The sequence below is a fragment of the Heptranchias perlo genome, chromosome 2, assembly GCF_035084215.1.
Source record: "Heptranchias perlo isolate sHepPer1 chromosome 2, sHepPer1.hap1, whole genome shotgun sequence".
Taxonomy (NCBI): Eukaryota; Metazoa; Chordata; class Chondrichthyes; order Hexanchiformes; family Hexanchidae; genus Heptranchias; species Heptranchias perlo.
In genome coordinates, this window is record NC_090326.1 from 31,369,350 (window position 1) to 31,384,207 (window position 14,858).

The 14,858-nt window shown below is 46.0% G+C and overlaps 1 protein-coding gene across 1 annotated transcript in view; it reads left to right on the plus strand.

Annotated features, from left to right (window-relative positions):
• Positions 1-4,843: 4,843 nt before the first annotated feature.
• LOC137333185 (probable 2-ketogluconate reductase) overlaps positions 4,844-14,858 on the plus strand; it is a 35,457-nt gene continuing 25,442 nt past the window's right edge. The window contains exons 1-2 of the mRNA XM_067997374.1: positions 4,844-5,612; positions 12,701-12,872. Of these exons, the coding sequence (XP_067853475.1) occupies positions 5,213-5,612; positions 12,701-12,872 (572 nt within the window). The 5' untranslated portion in view covers positions 4,844-5,212. The remainder of the gene's footprint in view (positions 5,613-12,700; positions 12,873-14,858) is intronic.

Genomic DNA, 14,858 nt, shown 5'->3' on the forward strand with positions numbered 1-14,858 from the left:
AAGGAGTTAACATTGGTCAAATACCCATCATGCTTTTCTCTTTTTTATGGTCAAGTAACTGTTCACGTATTTCTACATTAATGTGGTCTTTATAGTTTTCCACATCAATGACTTCAGAGGCAACTTTTTGGTCATTATTAATCTGTTATTTAGGAAGATTTGTTTTAGAAGGATGCCAGAAGACCGACAAAGCGATCAATTTTATAATTTTTTAAAATTCGTTCATGGGATGTGGACGTCGCTGGCGAGGCCGGCATTTATTACCCATCCCTAATTGCCCTTGAGAAGGTGGTGGTGAGCCGCCTTCTTCAACCGCTGCAGTCTGTGTGGTGAAGGTTCTCCCACAGTGCTGTTAGGGAGTTCCAGGATTTTGACCCAGCGACGATGAAAGCACGGCGATATATTTCCAAGTCGGATGGTGTGTGACTTGGAGGGGAACGTGCAGGTGGTGTTGTTCCCATGTGTCTGCTGCTCTTGTCCTTCTAGGTGGTAGAGGTTGCGGGTTTGGGAGGTGCTGTCGAAGAAGCCTTGGCGAGTTGCTGCAGTGCATCCTGTGGATGGTACACACTGCAGCCACAGTGCGCCGGTGGTGAAGGGAGTGAATGTTTAGGGTGGTGGATGGGGTGCCCAATCAAGCGGGCTGCTTTGTCCTGGATGGTGTGGAGCTTCTTGCGTGTTGTTGGAGCTGCACTCATCCAGGCAAGTGGAGAGTATTCCATCACACTCCTGACTTGTGCCTTGCAGATGATAGAAAGGCTTTGGGGAGTCAGGAGGTGAGTCACTCGCCGCAGAATAGCCAGCCTCTGACCTGCTGTTGTAGCCACAGTATTTATATGGCTGGTCCAGTTAAGTTTCTGATCATTGGTGACCCCCGGGATGTTGATGGTGGGGGATTCGGCAATGGTAGTGCCGTTGAATGTTAAGGGGAGGTGGTTAGACCCTCTGTTGTTGGAGATGGTCCTTGTCTGGCGCGAATGTTACTTGCCAGTTATGAACCCAAGCCTGGATGTTGTCCAGGTCTTGCTGCATGCGGGCTCGGACTGCTTCATTATCTGAGGGGTTGCGAATGGAATTGAACACTGTGCAATCATCAGCGAACATCCCCATTTCTGACCATATGATGGAGGGAAGGTCATTGATGAAGCAGCTGAAGATGGTTGGGCCAAGGACACTGCCATGAGGAACTCCTGCAAAAATGTCCTGGGGCTGAGATGATTGGCCTCCAACAACCACTACCATCTTCCTTTGTGCTAGGTATGACTCCAGCCACTGGAGAGTTTTCCCCCTGATCCCCATTGACTTCAATTTTACTAGGGCTCCTTGGTGCCACACTCAGTCAAATGCTGCCTTGATGTCAAGGGCAGTCACTCTCACCTCACCTCTGGAATTCAGCTCTTTTGTCCATGTTTGGACCAAGGTTGTAATGAGGTCTGGCGTCGAGTGGTCCTGGCGGAACCCAAACCGAGCATCGGTGAGCAGGTTATTGGTGAGTAAGTGCCGCTTGATAGCACTGTCGACGACACCTTCCATCACTTTGCTGATGATTGAGAGTGGACTGATGGGGCGGTATTTGGCCGGATTGGATTTGTCCTGCTTTTTGTGGACAGGACATACCTGGGCAATTATCCACATTGTCAGGTAGATGCCAGTGTTGTAGCTGTACTGGAACAGCTTGGTTAGAGGCGCAGCTGGTTCTGGAGCACAAGTCTTCAGCACTGCAGCCGGGATGTTGTCGGGGCCCATTGCCTTTGCTGTATCCAGTGCACTCAGCCGTTTCTTGATATCACGTGGAGTGAATCGAATTGGCTGAAGACTGGCTTCTGTGATGGTGGGGATATCGGGAGGAGGCCGAGATGGATCATCTACTCGGCACTTCTGGCTGAAGATGGTTGCAAACGCTTCAGCCTTGTCATTTGCACTCACGTGCTGGACTCCGCCATCATTGAGGATGGGGCTGTTTGCAGAGCCTCCTCCTCCCATTAGTTGTTTAATTGTCCACCACCATTCATGACTGGATGTGGCAGGACTGCAGAGCTTTGATCTGATCCGTTGGTTGTGGAATCGCTTAGCTCTGTCTATAGCATGTTGCTTCCGCTGTTTAGCATGCATGTATTCCTGAGATGTAGCTTCAACAGGTTGGCACCTCATTTTTAGGTACACCTGGTGCTGCTCCTGGCATACTCTTCTACACTCCTCATTGAACCAGGATTGATCCCCTGGCTTGTTGGTTAATGGTAGAGTGAGGAATATGCCAGGCCATGAGGTTACAGATTGTGCTGGAATACAATTCTGCTGCTGCTGATGGCCCACAGCGCCTCATGGATGCCCAGTTTTGAGCTGCTAGATCTGTTCTGAATCTATCCCATTTAGCTCGGTGGTAGTGCCACACAACAAGTTGGATGGTGTCCTCAGTACGAAAACGGGAATTTGTCTCCACGGGGACTGTGCGGTGGTCACTCCTACCAATACTGTCATGGACAGATGCTTTTGCGACAGGTAGATTGGTGAGGACGAGGTCAAGTAAGTTTTTCCCTCGTGTTGGTTCGCTCACCACCTGCCGCAGGCCCAGTCTGGCAGCTGTGTCCTTCAGGACTCAGCCAACTCGGTCAGTAGTGGTGCTACCGAGCCACTCTTGGTGATGGACATTGAAGTTCCCCCACCCAGAGTACATTCTGTGCCCTAGCTACCCTCAGTGCTTCCTCCAAGTGGTGTTCAACATGGAGGAGGATTGATTCATCAGCTGAGGGCGGGCGGTAGTTGGTAATCAGCAGGAGGTTTCCTTGCCCATGTTTGACCTGATGCCATGAGATTTCATGGGATCCAGGGTCAATGTTGAGGACTCCCAGGGCCACTCCCTCCTGACTGTATATCACTGTACCGCCACCTCTGGTCAGTCTGTCCTGCCGGTGGGACAGGACATACCCAGGGATGGTGATGGAAGAGTCTGGGACTTTGGCTGAAAGGTATGATTCTGTGAGTATGGCTATGTCAGGCTGTTGCTTGACTAGTCTGTGGGACAGCTCTCCTAATTTTGGCACAAGTCCCCAGATGTTAGTGAGGAGGACTTTGCAGAGTCGACTGGGCTTGGTTTGCCTTTGTCGTGTCCGATGCCAGGTGGTCCGTCCGGTTTTATCCTTATTGTGACTTTTTTTAGCGAGATTTTACAACTCAGTGGCTTGCTAGGCCATTTCAGAGGGCAATTAACATAAGAACATAAGAAATAGGAGCAGGAGTAGGCCAATCGGCCCCTCGAGCCTGCTCCGCCATTCAATAAGATCATGGCTGATCTGATCCTAACCTCAAATCTAAATTCATGTCCAATTTCCTGCCCGCTCCCCGTAACCCCTAATTCCCTTTACTTCTAGGAAACTGTCTATTTCTGTTTTAAATTTATTTAATGATGTAGCTTCCACAGCTTCCTGGGGCAGCAAATTCCACAGACCTACAACCCTCTGAGTGAAGAAGTTTCTCCTCATCTCAGTTTTGAAAGAGCAGCCCCTTATTCTAAGATTATGCCCCCTAGTTCTAGTTTCACCCATCCTTGGGAACATCCTTACCGCATCCACCCGATCAAGCCCCTTCACAATCTTATATGTTTCAATAAGATCGCCTCTCATTCTTCTGAACTCCAATGAGTAGAGTCCCAATCTACTCAACCTCTCCTCATATGTCCACCCTCTCATCCCCGGGATTAACCGAGTGAACCTTCTTTGTACTGCCTCGAGAGCAAGTATGTCTTTTCTTAAGTATGGAGACCAAAACTGTATGCAGTATTCCAGGTGCGGTCTCACCAATACCTTATATAACTGCAGCAATACCTCCCTGTTTTTATATTCTATCCCCCTAGCAATAAAAGCCAACATTCCGTTGGCCTTCTTGATCACTTGTTGCACCTGCAAACTAACTTTTTGATTTTCTTGCACTAGGACCCCCAGATCCCTTTGTACTGCAGTACTTTCCAGTTTCTCGCCATTAAGATAATAACTTGCTCTCCGATTTTTCCTGCCAAAGTGCATAACCTCACATTTTCCAATATTGTATTGCATCTGCCAAATCTCCGCCCACTCACCCAGCCTGTCTATATCCCCTTGTAGGTTTTTTATGTCCTCCTCACTCTCTACTTTCCCTCCCATCTTTGTATCATCTGCAAACTTTGATATGTTACACTCGGTCCCCTCCTCCAAATCGTTAATATAGATTGTAAAGAGTTGGGGACCCAGCACCGACCCCTGCGGAACACCACTGGCTACAGGTTGCCAGTCCGAGAATGTACCATTTATCCCAACTCTCTGCTTCCTGTTAGATAACCAATCCTCCACCCATGCCAGAATATTACCCCCAATCCAGTGATTCTTTATCTTGAGCAATAATCTTTTATGTGGCACCTTGTCGAATGCCTTCTGGAAGTCCAAATACACTACATCCACTGGTTCCCCTTTATCCACCCTGTACGTTATATCCTCAAAGAACTCAAGCAAATTTGTCAGACATGTAAGAATCAACCACATTGCTGTGGGTCTGGAGTCACATATGGGCCAGACCTAGAAGGCATTAGTGAACCAGATGGGTTTTTACAAAATCCGATAGTTTCATGGCCACCATTACTGATACTAGTATTTTAATTCCAGATTTTATTAAATTAATTGAATTTAAATTCCCCAGCTGCCGTGGCAGGATTTGAACTCAGAACTCTGGATTGTTCGTCCAGGCCTACTGGATTACTAGTCCAGTAACATAACCACTATGCTACCAATATTAATTAAAATCTAAACGGTCTGAATCCATTTCTACAGACAATTTGGGAATATTTTTATTCTTCCCTTAACAAGGATTTATGTGTTTAAAACTAGCAATTGAGCATTTGACCTCTCAGTCAAAAGTGTTGAAGTCCCTGGACAGTCTATCCTCAGATTCACTTTCCAGAGTTTAGTTAGCTATATGCCAGTTCCTAGCTGGGCTGCTAAATGGACCATATCATGGAAGTGAAGTGTTCCATCTCACTTTCTACCATCAACTGGCTCATTCTCCTGAATCATATCTGCAGTTGGTTGGTCACAAAAAGGCATTACTGGTTGTCATGGAGACATTTCTGGCCCAAGCTATTTTCTTTCTATCTGAATGACACATGGAGGGATCCGCAAGGGGTGAAACGTTGGGAAATTGGGTGGGGGCACAATATTAAATAAAACAAAACGACACAACAACATTTATCATGACTCATTTTCTTCAACAGACAATGACTGAAAGGCCTTATCTATTATCTTCTCATATGAGTGGAATAAATGGTATCCCAGAAAATTACGTAAGATCCATTGAGAAGCATTTCAACATTATCTGGTTTGATGATTACCTGAAAAACAAAGAGGAGCTGGCCAGTAAGATCCAGTTGGTTTTTATGTGGTCTTTTCGACCAATTATAGATGAGAAGATTCTACAATCTCTACATCAGCTGAAGGCGATTGTGAACGCTGGAGTTGGAGTGGACCATCTCGACCTACCCTTGATCTCCAGTTTTGGGGTGAAGGTGGCCAACACTCCTCATGTGGTGGACGAAGCTACTGCTGATATGGGCATGGCTTTAATGTTAGCATCAGCCAGGAATGTATTGGAAGGTAAGATGGAGACATGCAGATGCAAATAGTTTCTGTAAAGCAGATAAGATGTGATTCTAGGTTTTCAGTTTAATACATCGGGCAGGACATGGCACTACAAGTACAAAGACTGCAGCTTTCTCTCAGGGTCCTAGCTTTCAAATTTTCAGATTAGTTGTGCCTAAGTAAACTTTTCCTAAAAACGATGCATTGCATAGATACTGTTTTTATAATGGGAGGGGAATACAATTCCTTGAGAATTGAAAACATAAACCTATTGTGAATGTAACAGTCAGGGCAACATTGACATGCCAAGCAGTGGCTTGTTTTAGTTTTTTTTAGCTGCTGTATTTGGTCATCTAATGGTTAAACTCATGCTCTCCAACAATCTAGCCAGACTTCCCCTAACAAGTTAGTTGCTACCTAACTATCCAGGGTTATTGTAAGATGATATCTGTTGAAGATGCGGTTAAATAAATTCACTTTACGTAAATATACACTGGAAATTGTTAGATACCAGTACATATATGGTTAGGTTGCAGAGACAATTAGGGCAACTGATCATAATTCTACTTTCAGGTTGTTTTAAAAAAAAATCCATATTTAATTAAATACATCTATAATATATTAAAAATAATATGTCCACGTGCACTTCCTATCAACTTTTTTCCATTATAAATTTCTATGTTCATATTTATATTGGACACCGTTTATGTAAAATTGTCACACTGTCCTGCTGGTTTCCATTATAAATGTGGACATAGGAATTTATAATGGAAATATAAAAATAAAACCAGAATGTATGGCCTGGAAATTCCTGGGTTCCCATTCTGCCGGCATAAGTGCAGCCAAGTGGAACGTATGCCCAGTGAAATCGGAGGAGGCTGGCCCCATCAGAAATTCCAGGGTTAGCTGATCCTAATAACACAAGGATGGATGTCCTGCCAGCCAGGGGTATTTGCCTTCCGGGGGCACTGTGCAAAGGTTCAGTTTGGGACCCCTACATTTTACCAGATAATGACACTAAATACTACCTACTTAATCTGGTGTTAAATCCACACATGTACGATCATGAAAAGGCATGTTTTGTAATAGATAATATAAAAATAGTTGACAAAATGTTAAGTGATAGATAACACGAGTGAATGACGCATTTGCACTTACTCTCACTCAGTCTCACTCCCTCACTCAATCATACTTTCCCTCACTCTCACTCACTTTTTCTGGAGTGAGTCTTTGGCTTAGTGGTAGCATTCCTACCCCTAAGTGAGAAGATTCAGCGTTCAAACCTCACTGCATACAGACCTGGTCAGTGGAAACCAGAGCTCCAGCTCTGAATTCTGGGTTGACATCCAGTGGGATGCTTGTGCCTGGTGGATGTGGGTAGCCCCCGCCCCCCATCCTATAAAATCCTCCTGCCATATAGCACTAACCACACTCCCGGATGGTATAAAGATGGTTTTGGCCATGGAAGGAGTGCCTAAAGTTCATCCAGGACTTGCTTGGGACAAGCTCCCACTAATCTCTGCTGTTGGGACCGAGTGCCTGTGTTTCTCTTTCCTTTACCAGAGGCAATAAGATTCATTTTAACAATATAAAAGCAGGCTGCCCATTTAATTTTTTTTTATTCGTTCATGGGATGTGGGTGTTGCTGGCGAGGCCGGCATTTATTGCCCATCCCTAATTGCCTTTGAGAAGGTGGTGGTAAGCCGCCTTCTTGAACCGCTTCAGTCCGTGTGGTGAAGGTTCTCTCACAGTGCTGTTAGGAAGGGAGTTCCAGGATTTTGACCCAGCGACGATGAAGGAATGGCGATATATTTCCAAGTCGGATGGTGTGTGACTTGGAGGAAAACGTGCAGGTGGTGTTGTTCCCATGTACCTGCTGCTCTTGTCCTTCTAGGTGGTAGAGGTCGCGGGTTTGGGAGGTGCTGTCGAAGAAACCTTGGCGAGTTGCTGCAGTGCATCCTGTGGATGGTACACACTGCAGCCACTGTGCGCCGGTGGTGAAGGGAGTGAATGTTTAGGGTGGTGGATGGGGTGCCAATCAAGCGGACTGCATTGTCCTGGATGGTGTCGAGCTTCTTGAGTGTTGTTGGAGCTGCACTCATCCAAGCAAGTGGAGAGTATTCCATCACACTCCTGACTTGTGCCTTGTAGATGGTGGAAAGGCTTTGGGGAGTCAGGAGGTGAGTCACTCACCGCAGAATACCCAGCTTCTGACCTGCTCTTGTAGCCACAGTATTTATATGACAACGAACCAGCAGAAAAATTAAATAACCCTCCTGCTCGGTGCTATATTGCACATCAGCTTGCCCTTTGGAGTGTAGGTGTCCATTCACTGGATCCTCTCGGAGCCCCTGACTGGCTCGGAGCCCTGTGGAATTTCACAGGTTGCACAGCCCTAACAGCAGGGGACCAGATGTGCCTGGGGAATCATAAAATTCAGGAAGGTGTTGGAGCAAGAGCACAACTTCCCTGTTTAAAGGGGTCCATGGAGTTAAATTCTGAGCGGGTTCTTGGAAGAGGGACTGAAATGTTTGGAACTAAAGAAGAAAAAAGGCAATATTCTAACTTTTCATAGGCTAATGTGGAAGTGCTGCCAGCACAAGTTTGAGAATGGAGGGATGCCATTGTTGGAAAACCATTGCGGAGGCCATCACATGCATCAGCATAGGCCATGCAAAAGGAGGTGGCTATGGCTGTGAGTGGGACCTCCATAACCACAAGGACCCATTTTCAGTGTCAGAAAAAGTCTAATAATCTCATTAGGTCAGCAAAGGTATGAATGTTTTCAGATGAATAACAGGGCAGATAACTGAATCACAGAGAAGCACATGGGTTTATGCCAAAGACAAAAATCAAGCATCATGTGGCACCGTATCCTTTGTCCCAGAAGCAAGGTCACTTGGTATCGCTCATGTTAAGTGTCTCACATCTTGTAATACATGCTAGCACACTGAAGTCTCAACTTAGGTCCTTGATCCTTTACACTTAACGTTATTACCAACCATTTCACAAATCCTAACTGCTTGTGACTGCAGATTCTGGAGAATGCAGCAGTCAATTATTTGTCCTGCAGGAGGAGACAGTACACAATGCCAGGGAATATCAAGCTACTGGAGAAGGTGTACCAACAACTGGCATTGGATACTACGTAGGGAGGAAACAATGGCCATAATTGGTTTTCACTTTGATCTAGTAGGTAAGGTTAGAGATGTACCTTCACTGTGGGGAACTTTAACCCGCCCCCTCCCCGCACGACAGGCGGGAGAGGGTGTGGGCGTGGTTAAATTGGCAAATATGCGAAACCCGAACCCAGCCCACCGCAAACGCGCCTACTTCCATTTTAACTGCAGCAGATTTGGGGGCGTCTATTTAACCTGCTCTGGAGAGGCAGGTCCATGATTATAATATGATAATAAGGCTTCATTCCTTAGATTTTGGCAGTTGAATGCTGGCTGGCTGAGTTTCCCAGGGCTCAAGGGAGGTGGGAGCAGCTGGATCAAGCAGGTAAATTTTAAAAAATTTGTTCATGGGATATGGGCGTCGTTGGCAAGGCCAGCATTTATTGCCCATCCCTAATTGCCCTTGAGAAGATGGTGGTGAGCCACCTTCTTGAACTGCTGTAGTCCATGTGGTGAAGGTTCTCCCACAGTGCTGTTTGGTAGGGAGTTCCAGGATTTTGACCCAGCAACGATGAAGGAACAGCGATATATTTCCAAGTCGGGATGGTGTGTGACTTGGAGGGGAATGTGCAGGTGGTATTGTTCCCATGTGCCTGCTGTCCTTGTCCTTCTAGGTGGTAGGGAGGTGTTGTCGAAGAAGCCTTGGCAAGTTGCTGCAGTGCATCCTGTGGATGGTACACACTGCAGCCACAGTGCGCCGGTGGTGAAGGGAGTGAATGTTTAGGGTGGTGGATGGGCTGCCAATCAAGCGGGCTGCTTTGTCCTGGATGGTGTCGAGCTTCTTGAGTGTTGTTGGAGCTGCACTCATCTAGGCAAGTGGAGAGTATTCCATCACACTCCTGACTTGTGCCTTGTAGATGGTGGAAAGGCTTTGGGGAGTCAGGAGGTGAGTCACTCACCGCAGAATACCCAGCTTCTGACCTGCTCTTGTAGCCACAGTATTTATATGACAACGAACCAGCAGAAAAATTAAATAACCCTCCTGCTCGGTGCTATATTGCACATCAGCTTGCCCTTTGGAGTGTAGGTGTCCATTCACTGGATCCTCTCGGAGCCCCTGACTGGCTCGGAGCCCTGTGGAATTTCACAGGTTGCACAGCCCTAACAGCAGGGGACCAGATGTGCCTGGGGAATCATAAAATTCAGGAAGGTGTTGGAGCAAGAGCACAACTTCCCTGTTTAAAGGGGTCCATGGAGTTAAATTCTGAGCGGGTTCTTGGAAGAGGGACTGAAATGTTTGGAACTAAAGAAGAAAAAAGGCAATATTCTAACTTTTCATAGGCTAATGTGGAAGTGCTGCCAGCACAAGTTTGAGAATGGAGGGATGCCATTGTTGGAAAACCATTGTGGAGGCCATCACATGCATCAGCATAGGCCATGCAAAAGGAGGTGGCTATGGCTGTGAGTGGGACCTCCATAACCACAAGGACCCATTTTCAGTGTCAGAAAAAGTCTAATAACCTCATTAGGTCAGCAAAGGTATGAATGTTTTCAGATGAATAACAGGGCAGATAACTGAATCACAGAGAAGCACATGGGTTTATGCCAAAGACAAAAATCAAGCATCATGTGGCACCGTATCCTTTGTCCCAGAAGCAAGGTCACTTGGTATCGCTCATGTTAAGTGTCTCACATCTTGTAATACATGCTAGCACACTGAAGTCTCAACTTAGGTCCTTGATCCTTTACACTTAACGTTATTACCAACCATTTCACAAATCCTAACTGCTTGTGACTGCAGATTCTGGAGAATGCAGCAGTCAATTATTTGTCCTGCAGGAGGAGACAGTACACAATGCCAGGGAATATCAAGCTACTGGAGAAGGTGTACCAACAACTGGCATTGGATACTACGTAGGGAGGAAACAATGGCCATAATTGGTTTTCACTTTGATCTAGTAGGTAAGGTTAGAGATGTACCTTCACTGTGGGGAACTTTAACCCGCCCCCTCCCCGCACGACAGGCGGGAGAGGGTGTGGGCGTGGTTAAATTGGCAAATATGCGAAACCCGAACCCAGCCCACCGCAAACGCGCCTACTTCCATTTTAACTGCAGCAGATTTGGGGGCGTCTATTTAACCTGCTCTGGAGAGGCAGGTCCATGATTATAATATGATAATAAGGCTTCATTCCTTAGATTTTGGCAGTTGAATGCTGGCTGGCTGAGTTTCCCAGGGCTCAAGGGAGGTGGGAGCAGCTGGATCAAGCAGGTAAATTTTAAAAAATTTGTTCATGGGATATGGGCGTCGTTGGCAAGGCCAGCATTTATTGCCCATCCCTAATTGCCCTTGAGAAGATGGTGGTGAGCCACCTTCTTGAACTGCTGTAGTCCATGTGGTGAAGGTTCTCCCACAGTGCTGTTTGGTAGGGAGTTCCAGGATTTTGACCCAGCAACGATGAAGGAACAGCGATATATTTCCAAGTCGGGATGGTGTGTGACTTGGAGGGGAATGTGCAGGTGGTATTGTTCCCATGTGCCTGCTGTCCTTGTCCTTCTAGGTGGTAGGGAGGTGTTGTCGAAGAAGCCTTGGCAAGTTGCTGCAGTGCATCCTGTGGATGGTACACACTGCAGCCACAGTGCGCCGGTGGTGAAGGGAGTGAATGTTTAGGGTGGTGGATGGGCTGCCAATCAAGCGGGCTGCTTTGTCCTGGATGGTGTCGAGCTTCTTGAGTGTTGTTGGAGCTGCACTCATCTAGGCAAGTGGAGAGTATTCCATCACACTCCTGACTTGTGCCTTGTAGATGGTGGAAAGGCTTTGGGGAGTCAGGAGGTGAGTCACTCACCGCAGAATACCCAGCCTCTGACCTGCTCTTGTAGCCACAGTATTTATGTGGCAGATCCAGTTAAGTTTCTGGTCAGTGGTGACCCCCAGGATGTTGATGGTGGGGGACTCGGCGATGGTCATGCCGTTGAATGTTAAGGGGAGGTGGTTAAACTCTCTCTTGTTGGAGATGGTCATTGCCTGACACTGGTCTGGCATGAATGTTACTTGCCACTTATGAGCCCAAGCCTGGATGTTGTCCAGGTCTTGCTGCATGCGGGCACGGACTGCTTCATTATCTGAGGGGTTGCGAATGGAACTGAACACTGTGCAACCACCAGCAAACAGCCCCATTTCTGACCTTATGATGGAGAGACGGTCATTGAAGAAGCAGCTGAAGATGGTTGGGCCTAGGACACTGTCCTGAGGAACTCCTGCAGCAATGTCCTGGGGCTGAAATGATTGGCCTGCAACAACCACTACCATCTTCCTTTGTGCTAGGTATGACTCCAGCCACTGGAGAGTTTTCCCCCTGATTCCCATTGACTTCAATTTTACTAGGCTCCTTGGTGCCATACTCGGTCAAATGCTGCCTTGATGTCAAGGGTAGTCACTCTCACCTTACCTCTGGAATTCAGTTCTTTTGTCCATGTTTGGACCAAGGCTGTAATGAGGTCTGGAGCCGAGTGGTCCTGGCGGAACCCAAACTGAGCATCGGTGAGCAGGTTATTGGTGAGTAAGTGCCGTTTGATAGCTTTGTTTTTGCATGCTCATACCCAGGTCTTCTTTCAGCAAATCCTTTTTAGCTCCTGAGCTAATTCTCCCACCCTGCCTTAGTTCACTCATAGGGTCACTATAATGTTAAACATATGTGAGGAGAGCAGAAAATTGGAAGGGAATTGTTAATGCACTGTGTAAGCTCATCTCCCGATGGGTCAACAAATGGCTGCCATTGATGTTAATCAGTCTATGGATGGCCTCACCTTCCAACCAAGAACTTACATTGATATTGTCTGTGGGTTGAATCAATCCACCCTATTGACTCTAAAGGAGACGATGGATGCACAGTATTGAATAAGTAGAGAAAAATAAATAAAAATATGATCAGTATCACTGTCACAGAGATTTACTCTTTATTTTTTGCTTCCTTTTTAATTTCCAGCTCATCAGTTTTTGACTTCACCAGGCATGAAATGTCTTCCTTATAACTGGCTTGGAGTAGAAGTGACTGGTGCCACCCTTGGAGTCATTGGAATGGGGCGGATTGGATACAAAGTTGCTCAAAGAGCCAAAGGATTTGATATGAAAATTCTGTATCACAACAGGAACAGGAGGTAAGATTTGCAAGATGTACAAACGTTGAAATTGTTTCCTTATATCTAGTATATCCCTAGGATCTATATTTTAAATAAATGTTTAATATTCATATGTAAATTCTGTCAACATAATATTATATCCCAAGGGTTTTAGTTAAATCCCTAATATAATGTTAGTGAAATCTTAAATCACAGCTCTCTTGATCATGGAGATTCTGCTAATCTCTGCATCCCATTCCTCATGTGTCCCACTCCCATTTCTCTCACTGGCTGCCGGTTGATCTTGTTATCCACCCATGAATACACCAATGCCTGTCTATGTGCTTTGTAGTCCAACCATGGAAGACGTGAGAGAGGGAGGGAAATAGATGCTATAGTTTCAGAGATGGAGAAAGAGTAATAGAATGTGGGGAATGAAGGGACGAAGATATAGAGGAGAATATTATAGTCTGGACAAGTAGAGTCAATTAGTCAAAGCTAAACAAAAAAATCCATGAATCCCACAAGTTGTGCCATCATCTATTGTAGTGGACCAGTCCCTCCACTATTCTCTTGTACTTCCCTTCAACACCAGATACCGTAAGTAACATTAGTCACAGATGTTTCTCTGGGGATTCTGGTCCATAGTTTTAAGTTGATTTTTGGAGGAGGAGGTTTCCTGACAATCCAGAAACACTTGCTGCCCTTTAAGTATCAACTTGGCTCAGTGGTAGCACTCTTGCCTCTAAGTTAGAAGGTTGTGGGTTTAAGCCTCACTGCAGGACTTGAGCATATAATCTAGGCTGACACTTCAGTACAGTACTTTCTTAAAAATTCATTCTCGGGATGTGGCACAGACAGCATTTATTACCCATCCCTAGTTGCCCTGCGGAGGTGGCCACAATTGCTGCAGTCCACGTGAAGGTGCTCCCACAATGGTAGGGTTTTCCAGGATGTTGATGCAGCGACAATGAAGGAACAACGATATATATCCGTCAGGTTGGTGTGTGACTTGGAGGAAATCTTAAAAGTGATACTGTTCTCATGCAACAACTGCCCTTGTCCTTCTAAGTGGTTATGGTCGCAGGTTTGGGAGGTGCTGTCAAAGAAGCCTTGGCGACTTGCTGCAGTGTATAATGTAGATAGTACACACTGCAGCCACGTTACGCTGGTGGTGGGTGTTTAGGCTAGTGGATGAGGTGCCAATCAAGTACTGAGGGAGTGCTGCCATTTTTTTGGATGAAACTTTAAAGTGAGGCCCCATTTGCCTGTTTAGTTGGATGTAAAAATCCCAATGGCCTTTATACAAACATATGAAAAATGACAGACAGGAAAAGACCTAGTGGTCCATCCAGCCTGTCCCATACAGTTGTAAACCTTATGCATCACAATACATACACTCCCCATCTCACCCAAAGCCATGTAATCTCCTGGGAGAGGCGAAAACCCAGATAAAAACCCAGGCTAAATAGAGGGGGAAATTTGGAAAATTCCTCTCCAACCCCTTTAGGTAATCGAAACTAGTCCAGGAGACCCTGATTGACATTACAAATTACCTACCTCTTGTACAAGGTGATCTCTGCCCCAGACAGTAACAGGTCCAGCTCCCGCTTAAAGGAATTCAGCTAATCAGCATTCACCGCATGAGCCAGCAGCCTGTTCCATGGGTCCACTATTCTCTGGGAAAAGAAGAACCTCCTAACATCCAACTTAGTTGTGCTATTTCATAACTTGTAAGAGTGACCCCTGGTCCTCCCTAACCTATTTAGTTGAAAAAGTTGTTCTATACAAACACAACCTAGTTCCTTCATCATCTTACAAACCTTGGTCAAAATACCCCTCAGCCTACGCTTCTAAAGTACAGAGATCCAGCTCTTTGAGCCTATCTAGATAACTAAGATGCTTTAAACTGGGAATTAATTTTATGGTGCTCCCCTGCACCCTTTCCAAATCCTCAATATTACCTACCATGTGAGGAGACCAAAACTGGACACAGTATTCTAACTGAGGCCTAACCAAGGTCTT